This window comes from Macrotis lagotis, chromosome 2 (assembly GCF_037893015.1).
Source record: "Macrotis lagotis isolate mMagLag1 chromosome 2, bilby.v1.9.chrom.fasta, whole genome shotgun sequence".
NCBI classification, from domain to species: Eukaryota; Metazoa; Chordata; class Mammalia; order Peramelemorphia; family Peramelidae; genus Macrotis; species Macrotis lagotis.
In genome coordinates this window covers 240,976,405-240,994,632 of record NC_133659.1, presented here as the reverse complement: position 1 = coordinate 240,994,632, position 18,228 = coordinate 240,976,405, and the positions used below count along the sequence as shown (strand labels likewise).

The following is an 18,228-nucleotide window of genomic DNA, read 5'->3' as shown; positions in this document are numbered from 1 at the left end:
TGCATAATTCCAAATTGCTTTTTGTGTAATTTCAAATATGAGTAAAGACAGACACAGAAGGAACAGCTAGATGGCACAGTGGATAGAGCACCAACCCTGTAGACAGGAGCACCTGAGTTCAAATTCTGCCTCAGACATTCAAAAATTACCTAGCTGTATAACCTTGGACAAGTCACTTAACCCCATTGCCTTGCAACCCCCCCACCCCCACCCCAAGACACAGAGCAGGGATTATTTGTATACTTTTTTTTGGTTTGCTTTCTGATTGCACTCTCTCACACTTATATGTGTATTTGCTATTTAGAATTTTTGTAACTCCACCATGTCATATTCTTTCCTTTCGGACGAAATGAACTGGTACTACTTGCTAGAGAATGTATTTAAATGTGTGTAAGTATGTATATGTCCTGAAATTGGGAATTTTGTGACTTTCCCCATGTCTCCTATAGCTGAAGATTCCAATATAGAATTTACCTTTGTGTAAAACTTCTGTTGGCTTTTCAAGCTCCTTTCCAATGGCTTTGCACAAAAGAATCACCATAAGATCTATATGGCAAAAGGAGGTCTCACAAATTTCAGGTTAAAAAACAAACAAAACTCAATTGGTTTCTTAGGTATAGATCTGGTACTAAATATCTGAGGGAATCTGCCTTGGCTTGTAGTCTCATACTTGGGGCCCCATTTCACACCCCTCAATGCTTAATTACATCTGTAGGACTGAGGTCTAAAGGCTTCATTGGTTAATATTCAATTGTTTTAGCTGTGTTCAACTCTTTATGACCCTATTTGTAGCTTTTTTAGCAAAGACACTGGAGTGGTTTGCCATTTCCTTTTCTAGCTCATTTGAAAGATGAGGAAACTGAGGCAAACAGGTTAAGTGGTCACATAGCAAGTAAGTGCTTGAAATCAGATTTGAACTTAGAAAATTAGTATTCCCAACTCCAGACCTGGCACTCCATTGTACAGTCACCTAGCTGACCCAGAGACTGCATAGTCATTTCCAAAACAAAATCATGAAAACAAAATCAATTTACACAAATAGGCCTTCCTTAAAGTTTTTTTCAGGTGGTCTCTATTGTGATGTAATGATGATCTTTAGAATTAAAAAAAGCATCCAATATAAACAAGAATTAAACATTACTAATTTTTCTGAATTTGTTTTCTTGTTTTTTTCTTTTTTCTTTTCCATTAAAGATTTTGAATTTTACAATTTTTCACTTAATCTTATTTCCCTCTCCCCCCCAAAAGAAGGCAATTTGTCAGTCTTTACATTGTTTCCATGTTATACACTGATCTAAATTGAGTATGATGAGAGAGAAATCATATCCTTAAGGATGAAACATAAAGTATAAGAGATAACAAGGTCAGACAATAAGATATCAGTTTTTTTTCTAAATTAAAGGAAATAGTCCTTGGACTCTGTTCCAACTCCACGGCTCTTTATCTGGATACAGATGGTATTCTCCATTGCAGACAGTCCAAAATTGACCGTGATTGTTGCACTGATGAAATGAGTGAGTCCATCGAAGTTGATCATCGCCCCCATGTTGCTGTTAGAGTGTACAATGTTTTTCTGGTTCTGCTCATCTTACTCAGCATCACTTCATGGAAATCCCTCCAGGCTTCCCTGAATTCCCATCTCTCCTGGTTTCTAACAATAATAGTGTTCCATCATATACATATACCATAGTTTGCTAAGCCATTCCCCAAGTGAAGGATATTTACTTGATTTCCAATTCTTTGCCACCACAAACAGGGCTGCTATGAATATATATTTTTTTAGGGTTTTTTTTTGTAAGGCAAATGGGGTTAAGTGGCTAGCCCAAGGCCACACAGCTAGGTAATTATTAAGTATCTGAGACCAGATTTGAACCCAGGTACTCCTGACTCCAAGGGGGGTGCTTTATCCACTATGCCATCTAGGCACCCCTTGCTATGAATATTTTTGTACAAGTGATGTTTTTACCCTTTTTCATCATCTCTTCAGGGTATAGACCTAGTAGTGGTATTGGTGGATCAAAGGATATGCACATTTTTGTTGCCCTTTGGGCATAGTTCCAAATTTCTCTCCAGAAAGGCTGGAATTTGTTCTTTTCTAAATGAGAAGGAAAATCTTTTCTCCATTACCTTAACTTCAGTTTCTAATGACTGCTTTAAAAGTAAATAGGACTTCCCTAGTAGAGTATGAAGGAGGATTAATTACCATATTGGAAGGTCTAACAAAACTGGAGAGTTTAAAACACAATTTATTTTTTTATTTAATATTTATTCTCATTTTGTACAGTGTTTTTTATACATTAATAAAATATTCTTATTTAAGAGTAAACAAAATACTCCCTCCCCCCCAAAAATATAGACTCACTTGAACAATAAGTAAAGGGGAGAGAAAAAAAATTAAAATTAAAAAAAATAGTAATAATTGTAGGTATGACCAGGTGGATGAGCACCAGCAGTGGATGAGCACTAGACCTGGAGCCAGGAGCACCCAAGCTCATATCCGGCCCCGTACACCCAACAATCACCCAGCTGTGTGACATGCAAGCCACCCCAACCCCACTTCCCTGCATAAACCAAAAAAAAAAAAAAAAAAAAAGACCTAAAATAAAATAAAGTAGTAATAGTAGCAGGGGCGGCTGGGTGGCGGACAGAGTACTGGCCCTGGAGCCAGGAGCACCTGGATCCGGCCTCAGACACCCAAAAACGATCACCCTGCTATGCGGCCCCAGGCAGGCCACCCAGCCCCATTTGCCCTGCACCCCCCCCCAAATAATAATAATAATAATAAATGTGCTTCAGTCTGTGTTCCAACACCACCAACTCTGTCACGGGTGGATCACATTCTTTATGGTAAGTCCACCACAAAAGTTACTTCCATATTTTTCCAACGTTGCCATTACTGATCGCATCTCCCTACTTTCTTATGTCTCCACTACCATGTACTATATTTTCTCTCTCCTTTCACTCTGACTCTGCTGTAGGGTCACTGAGTAGCACAGCAGACAGATCCCTGGTCCTGGGGCCAAGAAGCCCTGAGCCACCATACCACCCCTTAGGCCCAGAATACACCTGGCCCTATGGTCCTGGGCAGGCCATCCAATCCCAGCCCCTTACAAGAAATAAAAAAGAAAATGTGTTATATCTGACCACTCTCCCACCATGGTCCATCCCCTTCCCCCTGTCCCCCCCTCTTCTTCTGACTCCAGATGTCTATACCCCATTGAGTATATATGCTGTTTCCTTTCCTAGCCACTTCTGATATGAGCAAAGATTCCCTCATTCCCCCTTGCCTTCCCCTCTTCCATATCATTGCAATAGCTCATTGTAATAAAGAAAAATCTTATTATATGAAATATCTTGGCCTATTCGCCCTCTCCTTTTTCTTTCTCCCATTACATTTCCCTTTCTTCTATTGACTCCATTCACCATATTTTATCTTCAAATTCAGCTTTCTCCTGTGCTTCATCTATAAAAGCTCCTTCTACCTGCTCTGTTGAGAAGGTTCATAATGAGTATTATCAGTGTCATTTTTCTATACAAGAATACATGCAGTTCATCATCATTAAGTCCCTCATATTTTCCCCTTCTCCTCCAATCTATATGCTTCACCTGAGTCCTGTATTTGAAGGTCAGACCTTCTGTTCAGATCTGGCCACTCCAACAGGAACATTTGAAATTCCCCTGGTTCATTGAAAGTCCATCTTTTTCCCTGGAAGAGGACATTCAGCTTTGCTGGGTAGTTGATTCTCAGTTGCATTCTAAGCTCTTTTGCTTTCTGGTATATTATATTCCAAGTCCTATGAGCTTTTAATGTAGTTGCTGCTAAGTCCTGTGAGATCCTGATTGCAGCCCCATGGTATTTGAATTGTATCCTTCTGGCTGCTTGTAATATTTTCTCTTTGACTTGGGAGTTCTGGAACTTGACTATAATATTCCTGGGGGTTGGTTTTTTGGGATCTTTCTCAGGGGGATCTGTGGATTCTCACCATTTCTATTTTGCCCTCTGCTTCTAGGATATCAGGGCAATTTTCCTGTAGTAATTCTTTGAAAATGATGCCAAGGCTGTTTTCCTGATCATGACTTTCAGGTATTCCAATAATTTTTAAGTTATCTTTCCTAAATCTGTTTTCCATATCAAAACACAATTTAACCCAATCATCTTTAAGCTATAGTCCCCAATGACAAGATATATGTATATATTGGGTTTTTGGATGACTGACCATTGGCAATTTATTCTTTAATCTTCTGGGTATAAGGCTATGTATTCCTTTATAGTAAACAACCATCATTTCTGAAGACTTCACCAAAAGCTCCAACTGAAACATCAAAGTCAATTCAGTCTTTCTTCCCTCTGATTTGTCCATTCCATCCATTAGCAAGTATATTACATTTCATTCCTGCAAGATTACAACAAATGTTTTGGGGCTGATCTCAGACCAATTCCCAAGGTTTATATTGGAACAAAATAAGACAGATCTTTAAAAAAGTTTTTTTTTTTAAAAAAGGAGACATACTTATCCATACTAAGGAGGATATTTGATAAAAATAGATTGAGAGCCCTCTAATTTGATTCAGGTGAGCAAAAATCATTATCCATCAGGCAGGAATCTGAGGTGCCCTTCCAGCTCCTCCAGGTAGCTTTGTACTCAGGTGATGAGGAAGTCAATAATTCCTCCCCCCCCCCCCCCCAGCCAACTAAATCTCAATACCTTTAAAGGAAAAACTAGGGGTGGAGCCAAGATGGCACCTGAAGGCAGGAATTCCTGGAAACTCATTTTCCAAAAAAGTCCAAAAGCCATCAAATTATGACTCTAGCTAAAATGTAGAGAACCCACAGAAAGACTGAGTGATACAATTTCTCAGTCCAAGACAACTTAGAAGTTCCATGGGAAAAGGTCTGTTTCACCAGGACAGGGGGTTGGAAAAAGCTGCTTCCAGTGCATCCACAGCACAGTGCAGCTGGGATGAGTGCCTAGATCTCTGGCAATACCTGGGTCCATGGCAGAGGGGACCTCCTGGCCAATGGTTCACTGGGAACATCTTGAAGAGGTATTGAGAGAACTCTGCCATACCAGAGTGAGTGCAGAGCTAACTCTGGCCTCAGACAAGCCTTGTGGTGAGAACCTGCAGTGGGAATGGGGGAAGCCAGCCTGCACCTCCCTAACACAGCCTACAGATGGTAAGGGAGTCAGGGGAGACTACAGAGGACTCTCTGCTCTCCTTGGGGCAGGACTCAGCAGTTTGCTCACACCCAAATCCAAGTTGTAGTTTGGGCTTCCATATGACCATAGCCCAGCAGGGACCCTCCTTATAGCTCCTAGACAGAGGGGAGGGCCTGTGGTCATCCACATAAGCCCAGGCAAGAGAGCAGCCAAAGCCTCTCATAAGACCTTCAGGAACTAAGGTACCTGTGGTTTGATACCTCACCCCCCCCCCCCCCCACAAAGCCAAAGTGCAGTAAATTGGTCAAAGGCTGAGGAAATGAGTAAACAAAAGAAAAAAAAAAAAGAAAAAAGAATCTGACCATAGAAAACTGCTTTGGTCCTATGGAAGATTCAGAAGACAAAATTGAAGCTTCTATACCCAAAACCTCCAAGAGAGATGTAGAAAATGGGCCCAGGCTATGGATGAGCTCAAAAAAGACTTTGAAAAGCAATTAAGGGAAGAAGAAAAAAATTTGGAGGAGAAATGAGAGTGATGCAGATACATCATGAAAATCAAATCAGCAGCTTGGTGAAAGACATATAAAAAAATACTGAAGAGAATATGTAAAAGAGTTTAGACCAAAAGCAACACAAAAGGCAAATGAAGAGAAGAATGCCTTAAAAAGCAAAATTAACCAGCTGGAAAAGTAGATAAAACAGCTTTCTGAAGAAAATAACTCCTTCAGGGGGAGGCTAGGTGGCATAGTGGATAAAGCACCAGCCTTGGAGTCAGGAGTACCTGGGTTCAAATCCGGTCTCAGACACTTAAAAAAATTACCTAGCTGTGTGGCCTCGGGGAAGCCACTTAACCCCATTTGCCTTGCAAAAACCTAAAAAAAAATAACTTCTTCAAATGTAGAAAGGAACTAAAGGAAGTTGATGACTGTGAGAAATCAGGAAAAAATAAAACTATTCAAACCCCCCACAAAAAAATAATTACAAGAAAATGTGAAATATCTCATTGGAAAAACAACTGATAAGGACTATTCCCTTTAATTAAAAAAAACAGATATCTTATTGTCTGATCTTGTTATCTCTTATACTTTTTGTTTATTTCTTAAGGATATGCTTTCTCTCTCATCACACTCAGTTTGGATCAATGTACAACATAGAAACAAAGTAAAGACTGACAGAATGCTTTCTGTGGGGGTGGGGGAGGGAAGTAAGATTGGGGGGAAAGTTGCAAAACTCAAATAAAATCTTTAATAAAAGAAAAAACAAACAAAAAAAATCTGACCTCAAAAACAGATCCAGAAGAGATAATTTGAAAATTATTGGGCTACCTGAAAGTCATTACCAGGAAAAGAGCCTAGACTTTTCTTTTTTTTTTTAGGTTTTTGCAAGGCAAATAGGGCTAAGTGGCTTGCCCAAGGCCTCACAGCTAAGTAATTATTAAGTGTCTAAGGCCGGATTTGAACTCAGGTACTCGACTCCAGGGCCGGTGCTCTACCCGCCGCACCACTTGGCTGCCCCACCTAGATTTTATTTCAAGAAATAATACAGCAAAATTGCCCTGAGATCCTAGAAGAAGAGGGTAAAATAGAAATTGAGGGAATTCACTGGTCAGCTCCTGAAAGAGATCCCAAAATAAAAACTTCCAGGAATATTATAACCAAATTCCAAAACACCCAAGTCAAAGAGAAAATACTAAAAGCTGCCAGAAACAAGCAATTCAACTACCATAGCTCTATAGTCAGGATTACACAGGATTTAGCAGCATCTATATTAAGGGCTCATAGGACTTGGAATATGATATTCTGGAAAGCAAAAGATTTTGGTTTACAACTGAGAATCAACTATCCGGCAAAACTGAACATCTTCTTTCAGGGGAAAAAATGGACTTTCAATGAAACAGGGGACTTTCAAACTTTCCTATTGAAGTAACTAGAGCTGAACAGAAAGCTTGGTCTCCAAATATAGGACTCAGGGGAACCATAGAGGGAGTGGAAGAGGACTTAATATGAGGAACTTAATGATGTTGATTTGTTTGTATTCCTGCATGCGAAGAAAATACTGATAACTCATATGAATATTCTCATTTATAAGAGCAATTAGAAGGAGCATATATAGACAAGGCACAGGAAGGAGCTGAATATAATAGTATAATATAGTAAAAAGATGGAATCAATGGGTCATTAAAGGAAAGTACTGGGAGGAAGAGAAAGGAGAGGAAAAAGGGGCTAAGATATTTCATGTAAGAGTCAAGAAAAAACTTTTTCAATGGAGTGAAATGGGGGAAGGCAAGGGGGAATGAATGAGCCTTCATTCTCATTGGAAATGGCTCGGAGAGGCAATAACACTAACACTCTATACCCTTAATAGGATATAGAAATCTATCTTACCCTAGAGAAAAATGAGAGGAAAGGGATGGGATAAGGGAGAATGTGGGGAGGGAAAGGGGGAAAAGGTGATAGAAGAGAGGGAAGATCTTTGAACACTTTTGAACAGGGCCAGGGTGAAAGGAGAGAGAGAGCGAGAATAGAATAAATGCGAGTGGGAAGGAATAGACTGGAGGGAAATACAGCTAGTAATAGCAACTGTGGGAAAAATATTGAAGCAGCTTCTTTGGGGAAACATGATAGTGTGAAGTACATTTTTTTCTTTCACTATTCTTGAGGTTTCTCATCTTTCTGGGGGGGAGGGAAGGGGGTTTATCTTTACTCTCACAACAAGATTATTATAACATAAATAAACCAAAAAAATTTTAAGAAAAAAATAAAGGAAAAACTAGCCTAATCTACATGGGGTGGAGTGGTATAGGATGTTACACCTGTCACAAGTCATATCTAACAGTCTCTCAGTTCCCCTTGAGTTCTCATCATATTTGGCAGTCTCCTTCCATACAGGCTAGATTGAATAGTTTTTGTGAGTGGCTGCTTGCTACAAAGCAAATTTAAAAAAATAATTACCCAATTGTTTCTGGGCTAGTTGCTATTGAATGGATGATATACTTTTATCCTGGCCTAGAATTTCCAATTGAGTTGGATGATCAAAGATGATCCTTCCAAATATAGGAAGCTTTTCTTATTAGATGATTCAAGTCTCCCTGGATCCTTCAAATGTTAGTCCTCTTCATGAACAGGTTATGTTTGCCAGAAATAGAGGCATTTGGTCCAAGTCATGACATTCTTCCTTTTCTAATAACCAGATAGTTTCCCTTGTCTTTTTGAACCTGGTTCCTGAGGAATGTTGTTTTTCCTGGTTTACTGATGTCCTTGCCTATTGTGAGGGTCATGTTCAATACCAGATGATCCTTTTAACTAAACATGAAGTTGGCTACTTCTACCCAATGGTGTTCACAGGCAAAGATGACATGATACTGATTGCCTCCATTAAACAAATTGATTATTTTGGTCTTATTCCTTCATCTCAGGGTAATTAACCTTTACTGCAATTGATACTTATTCAGGATATGGCATTACTGTGCCTGTCAAATATGCCTCCATAGCCTTTTCATAGAACCTATCCTTCACCCTTCTGGTCCTCTTTTTATCCCCCCCAAGAAGACCCAAGATGGGCCCACTATCATCTTATTTATTGGATTTTCCATCTATTGAATCCAGGCACCTAGCATTTTTGAATGCTAGAACAGTTTCTTGAATTAAGTTTCATAATCATACTCATGACTATTATGGTTAGATATCCTTTCTCTCCAAAGTTGTGCTGAATAAGTCAAAATCACCCAAGGGAGAAGGTTCTCTTAGACTCAACCTCCAGAAAAATTTATCTGATAACCCAGGATGATTTAAGGAGTACAGGGGGGAGAAGAGTTTAAGTAGAGACATGTAAGATAGTTTTGAAAAATAATGTGGAATTTATTATAACCTTTTCTAAATATCAAGTGGTATGAAATGGGAATTCTTGGTTTTATAAACAATTCTCTTTTATGTTTTGTTATGTACCATTTTTAAATGGTATTTAAATTTGGAATTCAAAAAGGTGAAAATAGAATTAACTGTGCTCCAGGGTTGAAAAATGTGTTTTAATTAAGTTGATTACAAAGGACTTTTCATATATTATGTTAATTATCCTCAAAACAAACTTAGGATAGGCACTATAGTTTTATAAGATGAAAAAACTGAGGCTGAGAGGTTTTCTATTTCTTATAATTAGATTCTCTGGTACTAGATCCAACTTTTTTCCCACAAGACTAGGTCCCCACACTCAACCTCTCCTTTTGTTGCTGTGAAGACCTCACTAGTTTGTGTGTGGGTGTATATGGGGAGCTATTAAACTTGCTACCTACTCTGGTGGGGATATTAAGGAGAAATCAGATTGTTCTACTCAATTTATACCATTTTTGATGCCACAGAAGCTTAGGCAAAGGTGTTATATTTCCAACTCCATTCCTAAAGTATCTTTCTATTATGGTATTCTTGATTAAAAATAGATTAAAATACTCTCAAGGACCTTAGTTTCCTATGAGATTGTTCCATAAAATGTACTCTCTAGTATTTAGCAAAGGCAAAGTCAGTTTTCATTTCCTCATAATTATATTTATGGGATTATACTGATGCTGGATTCTCTGATGCTGAGTAAAGGTCAAACTGACTAAAAACTTTATTTCACTGACTGCATTCATAAATGTTCTTTCCAATATGAATTTTCTGATGCCTACCAAGATCTGAGCTCCACCTGAAGGCTTTCCCACATTTATTACATTCATAGGGCTTCTCTCCACTATGAATTCTATGATGTCTATTAAGGTCTGAACTCTGATTAAACGTTTTCCCACAATGATTGCATTCATAGGGCTTCTTTCCATTATGAATTCTCTGATGTTGAATAAGTTGTGAGCTCCCCCTGAAAGCTTTTCCACATTCATTACATTTATAAGGCTTTTCTCCTGTATGAATTCTTTGATGTTCTATAAGGACTGAGTTCCGACTGAAAGCTTTGCCACATTCATTACATTCATAGGGTTTCTCACCAGTGTGTATTGTCTGATGTCTAATCATATCTGAGCTACACCTGAAAGCTTTACCACATTCATTACATTCATAAAGTTTCTCTTCCTTATTACTGCTCTGATGTTCAGTAAGGTCTGTATCCTGACTGAAAGTTTGCTCAAGTTCTTCAACAGCATGAAGTCTCTGATGCTTAAGAAATACTGTGCGTCCACTAAAGGCTTTCTCACATTTGTGACATCTATAAGGTTTCTCTCCACTATGGATCCTTTGGTGTTGAAGAAGCAGTGAACTCTGTCTGAATGTTTTCCTACATTCACTACATTGATAGGGTTTTTCCCCAGTATGAATTCTCTTGTGTGTAACAAGGTGTGAACTCTGACTAAAGGCTTTCCCACACTCATTACATTCATAGGGTTTTTCTCCCGTATGAATTCTATGATGTATAATGAGATCTGAGCTCTGATTGAAGGTTTTCCCACATTCTTTACAAACGTAGGGTTTTCCTTCACTATGAATTCTCTGATGTAGGATAAGGTTTGAACTCCCCCTGAAGGCTCTTCCACATTTATTACATTCATAAGGATTTTCCCCAGTATGAATTCTTTGATGTCTACAGAGGTTGGAGCTCTGATTAAAACCTTTCCCACATTCATCACATATATAGGGTTTCTTTCCTGTGTGAATTCTCTGATGTATAGTAAGATTTGATCCCCGGCTAAACCCTTTTCCACATTCATTACACAGATGCATTCTCTTTAAAGGATGAATTTTTTGATATTCAGTAAATTCTGACTTTTCTTTCAGCCTCTGATCATATTTTTCACATCTTTGGGATTCCTCCTCTGCTGGAGCTCTCTGATGTGCAACAAGGTTTGAGTTCCAACTGACATTTTTCTCTCTCTCATTACATTCCATGTTACTTTCCTCTTTGAGGCTTTTCCTTTGGTTAATATTCACTTGCCTGAACCTTCTCTTTTGGAATTGAGTATGTCTTAGTCCATCTCCTGAAATATTTAAAATTTGCTCCTTTAACTCATCCTCACATACTCTGGTTTCTATGGACACAAGTCTTTGGGGAATATGACTTGAAATTGTTTGTGATGTTGCCGGAAATGACTCGTCTCCAGAAATTTCTTGCTTTGGCTTCCATTTCTTCTTTTCAGTCGTACTCTCACAATCTGAAACAAGAAAACAAAAAAATAAATAAATAAATAAATGGGAAATTTTCTCTAGAAGGAAGGAAAATGAAGAGAGAAAGAAAAATAAAAATGAAACAAAATTTAATCAAGAATAATTTGGGAGCGGTGGCTAGGTGGCACAGTAGATAGAGTACCAGCCCTGGAGTCAGGAGGACCTGAGTTCAAATTTGACCTTAGACACTAAATAATTACCTAGCTGTGTGACTTTGGTCAAGTCACTTAACTCCATTGCCTTGCAAAACAAAAAACAAACAAAAAAAAGAGTTAACTTTGTTTTAAACATAGAAAATGAAAAAATATATCATCAAAAAATAAGGAAAAGAGATTTTGAAAATTAAAGATGAAACAAATTAAAAAAAATTTCAGAACAGTAAATTATTACAGTACAAACAGCAAGTTTTTTTCCTCCAAAAAAGACTAATAAAGTTGATAAACTAGCGTTACTTGCTTTTACAAGAAAAAGCCAAACCAAATTAACAAAATAAAACAAGAAAAGGGAGAATTCACAATAAGTGGAGAGAAAATGAAACATTTATTAGACACATATCTAGTGACAACAAACGTGAAAACCTAAATGAAATGGATTAACATCTATCTATAAAAACATAAAATAACAACTAACAAGACAGGGAATAATCTAAATAACCCAGTATCAAGAAGGGCAATTGAATAAATACAAAGAAAAAAAACAAAATAGGTAGGTTCAAACCAACTTAAAGTAATTTCTAACAATTATTTAATGAACAAAGAAACCTGTCTTCAAAATAGACACACCATTCCATATTTTTTACTAGGAGACAAACTTGATATTGATTTCCAAACTGAGGAGCAATAAAGTAGAGAATTAAAATTACATTTTGAGAGCACTATTGGCAAAAAAATTACAACAAAATAAAAAAATCTATTATGATCAATTGGGCTTAAACAAAAAATGCAAGTATTAGGAATCATTAAGAAATATTATTAGCATGGGGCAGCTAGGTGGTACAGTGGATAGAACACTGGCCCTGGGAAATCAGGAGTACCTGAGTTCAAATCCAACCTCAGATACTTAATAATTACCTAGCTGTGTAGCCATGGACAAGCCACTTAACCCCATTTGCCTTGCAAAAACTAAAAAAAAAAATTAGCATAATAAATCATTTTTAATAACAAAAATAAAATCATGTCTATCAATATAAAAAACCCTTTCATTTATATTTAAAACTATTATAAAAATAAATAAATAAAACTATTATAAATCCAATAAGTTAATTATAAAAGGACCTTTCTTTTATATACTTAAAAACTCAAATTAAAATTTTAGTAATGAAAAACACTTAATCCTGAACAGAGATCAGGAAGTCTATAATTCAAGGCCCCAAATTAAAATAATTCCAGTCTCATTTTAAGTTTTGGATTATTTTAGTTTTAGATCTTGTTTCAACAAAAAAATAAGCCCCACATTCCCAGGGAATTATAGGTCAGGGTAATAGATATTATACAACAGGCTCATGTTCCCATTATTATTGCCCCTTTTCTTTCAGTTTATGCTATTGAAGTGATCCTCCTTGCCAAGACAAACCTCTCTATATATACCCTTGATCCTACCCCCTCCTATCTTTTCTAGCAGATTGTAACTTAGCCTCCCTTCAAGCTATTATCCTATTATTTCTTTTCCCTTTCTCAGCCAAACTCCTTTGAAAAGTTTTCTATATTTGTTGCCTCCATGTGCCCTCCTCTCATTCACCCCTCAGTCTTTTGTAATTTGACTTCTGACCTCAATATAAATCAAATTCAAGTAAAACTGCTCTCTCCAAACATAGGTGATCTCTTAATTGCCAAGTCTTCTCAGTTCTCATCTTTCCTGACCTTTCTACTGACCACTCTATTCTCCTAGATAATCCCTCTTCTCTACATTTTTAGATACTACTATTTTCTTAACTGCTCATGAACTTCAAAGAATACACTTTTACTGCCTTGTCCAAACTAGATCAAGAGTCAACCACATCAACACTACCAAGGACATTCTTACCCTTTTGATTTCCTTTCACATCTATCTTCAATCTTTAAATCACTCCCACCATTTGTTTTCTTTGTTCTTCCTTTACAATACATTGCTGGAACAAGGCTTTGAAATATCTCTATTTTATTAATGGATCCCCTAATCCCAATTTTTATCCCAAATAACCTCTCCCAACTTCTCTTTTTCTGTTAATGGCACCACAGTTACTCTGTTTAGAACTTTAATCTTTGAATAAAAGAAGTGAAGAAAGAAGTACTATTTATTCTTCCTATGAAATATTTCTCACATCTGTCCCTTCATCTTTAGTTTCATTGATACCATTCTAGTTGAGGCTTATTATTCCGAAGAGGGTGAATGTTGTACCTTTTAATATCAACCTATGAACTGCTTCCAGACTACTTTTCTACAATACCACTTCAGTCATGTCTCTATTCTGTTGAAAATTAGCTCATTTGCAGGTGGCTAGGTGGCGCAGTGAATAGAGCACTGGCCTTGGAGTCAGGAGTACCTGGGTTCAAATGCGGTCTCATACACTTAATAATTACTTAGCCGTGTGGCCTTGGGCAAGTCACTTAACCCTGTTGCCTTGAAAAATCTAAAAAAAAATTGCTCATTTGCCTTCTCTTTTCTATAGAGTAATGTTTTTTTTATCTTTTTTTTTAAGGTTTTTTTGCAAGGCATCAGGGTTAAGTGGCTTGCCCAAGGCCACACGGCTAGGTAATTATTAAGTGTCTCAGACCGCATTTGAACCCAGGTACTCCTGACTCCAGGGCAGGTGCTTTATCCACTACGCCACCTAGCCGCCCCTTCTACAGAGTAATGTTAAAGCACACAAAGCATTATGTTGGGAGTAATATCCTAACTCCTGCCACTGTGCAAATTAGGTTAGTTTTTCCTTTAAAAGTACTGAAACCATTCTTGAGACTTATTTGGTTGAGGGGAACTAAAGATATAGGCTACTAACATCATTTCCTTAGTCAGCTATGTACCAATTGGGTGATGAATCAAAATGGGCAGCTCAGGTAAGGGGGCTTTGCTCAGCTGAATTAACTAGAGTGGTCTTCAAAGACCATCCTTATTGAATATCTTTTTTCCTGCTATGATTATGTAGATCTCCTTTTGTTAACTGCAGAATGAACTCTGAGTATCTCATTTTTTTTCCAATGTTGAACCTAAATCACTAGATCACAATCTAGAAAGAGTTCAAGATCTGAGATGGAGAAAAATGACATTGATAATACTCATATGAACCTTCTCAGTTAATAGAGCAGGTAGAGGGAGCTTTTTATAGTTGAAGGACAGGAGAAAGCTGAATTCGAATATAAAATATGGTATAAAAATAGAGTCAATAGAAAAAAAAGGGAAATGAAATGGGAGAAAGAAAAAGGAGAGGGGGAATAGGCCAAGATATTTCATATAATAAGATTTTTCTTTATTACAATGAGCTATTGCAATGATATGGAAGGAGGGGAGGCAAGGGGGAATGAGGGAACCTTTGCTCTCATCAGAGGTGGCTAGGAGAGGAAACAGCATATATACTCAATGGGGTATAGACATCTGGAGTAAGAAGGAGGGGGGAGCAGGGGGAAGGTGGGGATGTGAGTGATGGACCATGGGGGGAGAGTGGTCAGATATAATACATTTTCTTTTCTACTTCTTGCAAGGGGTTGGGATTGGAAGGCCTGTCCAGGACTATAGGGCCAGGTGGATGCTAGGCCTAAGGGGTGATATGGGTGCTCAGGGCCTCTTGGCCCTAGGACCAGGGATCTGTCTGTTGCGCCACTCAGCTACCCTACAGCAGAGTCAAAGTGAAAGGAGAGAGAAAATATAATACATGGTAGTGGAGACATAAGAAAGGAGGGAGTTGTGATCAGCAGTGGTAACGCTGGAAAAATGTGATCCACCCACGACAGAGTTATTGGTGTTGGAACAAAGACTGAAGCACATTTTTCATTATTATTATTTGGGGGAGGGTGCAGGGCAAATGGGGCTGGGTGGCCTGCCTGGAGATGCATAGCAAGATGATTGTTGGTTGTCTGAGGCTGGATTTGGACCTGGGTGCTCCTGGCTCAAGGGCCAATGCTCTGTCCACCACCCAGCCACCCCACTATTATTACTATTTTATTTTATTTTGGGCCTTTTTTTTTCCTTCTTTTTGGTTTTTGTAGGGCAGTGGGGATCGGGTGGCTTGCATGTCACACAGCTGTGTGATTGTTGGGTGTACGGGGCTGGATGTGGGCTCTGGTGCTCGTGGCTCCAGGGCTGGTGCTTCATCCATTGCGCCACCTGGCTATACCTACAATTATTACCATTATTTTTTCTTAATTTTAATTTTTTTTCTCTCCCCTTTACTTTATCACTCAAGCAAGTCCATATTTATGGGGGGAGGAGGTATTTCATTTACTCTTAAACAAGAATATTTTATTAATGTTAAAAAACCATTTGTACAAAATGAGAATAAAAAATAAAATAAAGTGATAAAAAAAAAGATCTGAGATGGAGATGCCTCAAAAGAACTGGCTTTTAACCTTTTTTATTGCACCCCATGTAACTACTGAATAACTTCCACCACACATTGATGAAAGTCCACCTGTTCAATGTAGAACTCTAGCTGATGTAAGAGAAGGTTATTACTGAAAGAGAGGGGGACTATGAAGTATAAAAGAGGAAGAAGAGAGTGGAGGGAAAAGCATAATCTGTATAAATTCCAATAATAGGTTCCAGATCCTCAGATCTGGAAATTTCTGATCCTTGAAGCAAAATTCACTATACATTATTGCCAAATCCCCCATTTTTTTCATCACATACACAAAGAAATGAATGGCAAGATTAGGCTATGGTCACCAACAGGGGCAAAAGGCATCTTCCAAACTTGAACTAACATAACCCTTCCAATTGGGAGGGAGAAACAGATTATTGTAATAGAAAAAAAGATTAGTTTTGGAGTCAGAGAACCTGCATTCAAATACTGAATCTGCTATTTCTTGACAATGGTACCTTGGGCAAGTCATTTCCTCTCTTGGCCTTACTGTCTTCAACTGTAAAATGAAGGGGGACAACCTTATGAGAGCTCTCCCAATCATTCTAATGTCTATGATTCTTTTAATGGAAAGAATCTTTCTCAGAGGCAGAAGATAGCCAGTACTATAGTACTGCCCTAAAGCCCTCCAAAAAACTGAGCCCAAGTCTTTGCAGTGAATCATCACATTGAAAAAAAAGGCTCTTTCTTGAAAGACTCATAAGGGAAGGTACAGACTAAGGAAGAAATTAAAGAATCACTCATTTCCCAATTTTTCATTCACTAGACCAAACACCTTGGTATCAGGGACTAAAATATCTAGCCTCTGGACCACATGAAGACCTGGAAATCTATAGTTCTTGATCCCAATCTAAAGTGATCTCTCTAGATCAAATTCCCATCCTGATCTTAGGGTTTTTGTTTTTATTTTTTTTAATTTTAAAAATGATATCTGAAAGTCCAAGTGAATTATGGATCAGGAGAGTGAATACTTACCCAATGCACTCATATTTCCATCATTTTCCAGTATCTGATCTTTGTAGAAATTCTCCTGTGAGAAGACCAGTCTCTTGGCTTCCTCCTGAGTAAGAAACCTAGCCATTTGCCTTCACTATATTGGGTTCTTGAAACAGGGATTTCTGTTTCAGTGAAGAAACATGCAAAGATGAAAGTCCTGGAAAAAGAGTTTTGATATCAATAGGATGGAAAGGACATGTTTAATCTGACCTCAAGATGGTAAGAAGAAAAGGGATGCTGTTATTAGGGAATGGTCAGGGATTCAGTTTTGTGTGGGGATGTTTATTTACAGAGTGCTTTATACACTTTATTCTTCTTACCTTATTTTATTTATCCTGTGAAGTTGTGCAAGTGTTATTATTCCCATTTTACAAATGAGAAAACTGAAGTTCAGAGCACCTGGGGTCATACAGTTGGTAAGCCCCACACAACTAAAAAAAGTAGATTAGTGGGATTTGCACCCATGTACTTGCTGACAATAAGCTCGGCACTTCAAGTCTCATGGACCAGAAAATGGAGAGAATGGGAGGAAAGCCTAGTGTATAAGTTTCTCATGGGGTAGGGGTTGGCACGAGAGAGAGAGTGTAAGAAGGGAAGGGACGTATGTGTGTAACGGGACTTATATGTGTGGTTCGGGGAGGGCCTGGTTGAAGACTCAAAGAAAGGCAAGGAGGAGTGCTTAAGGAGCAGGGGGGCTGCCTGGGGGGCTCCCAAAAGGCAAGGGGAAGTTTGGACACAGGGATGTTTTTCTGGGATCTTGTCTGTATGGGGTGAGGAAGGAAGGTGGTTATACCGGGAGGGGCGGCAAGTGAAGTGTGAGTGGGACCGTGGGGGAGGGGCGTGGGGAAGCCGAATTCGAGATAGTTCGAAAGCTCAGTGAAGGATGAATGAATGGAGGATGGGTGGATCTGCACTCCTATGTAACCACGGGGTGCCCGCGCACGGGGGCCTAAGACCACGGCCCAGACGCCGCGGATGGGGGGGCGAGGGGACTCAACCCCTTACACTCGGCACTACAGGGAGACGAGGGCTCTCACCTTCTCCAGGCCGCCACCAGCAGCCGCCCGCCGCAGCCGCCGTTCCTGCGGCCCCTGGAGGCCAGGCCAGACAGCAGCGGTCCCTTCCGGCGCCCTCCCGGGCCGGCCCGGGCCCAGTCTCCTTCCCCGGCCCTCGGCCTGCCCCCGCCCCCAGACCACCACCGACGTCCGAGTCCTCCGGGTCTCCTAGAGCATCCCGGAGGAGCCCACCTTCCGACACGTGGAGGCCTGGGAGGGAATATAGTCCAACCCGGAATGGTTGCGCCCGGCTTCCCGGAGCGTGTCTGTGCGGGTCGCTGGCGGCACCAGGCCACGCGCGAAAGCCGCTTCGCTGAGGCCGC

At 39.2% G+C, this 18,228-nt stretch overlaps 1 protein-coding gene across 1 annotated transcript; it reads right to left on the bottom strand.

Moving 5' to 3' along the window:
- Window positions 1-8,968: 8,968 nt before the first annotated feature.
- On the bottom strand, window positions 8,969-18,026 carry LOC141511519 (uncharacterized). The gene is made up of 3 exons (XM_074220670.1): window positions 17,888-18,026; window positions 16,830-17,007; window positions 8,969-11,289 (listed from the first exon to the last, which is right to left on the bottom strand). The coding sequence occupies exons 2-3, from the start codon at window positions 16,933-16,935 to the stop codon at window positions 9,767-9,769; spliced, it is 1,629 nt and encodes a 542-aa protein (XP_074076771.1). The 5' UTR covers window positions 16,936-17,007; window positions 17,888-18,026; the 3' UTR covers window positions 8,969-9,766.
- Window positions 18,027-18,228: the final 202 nt, after the last annotated feature.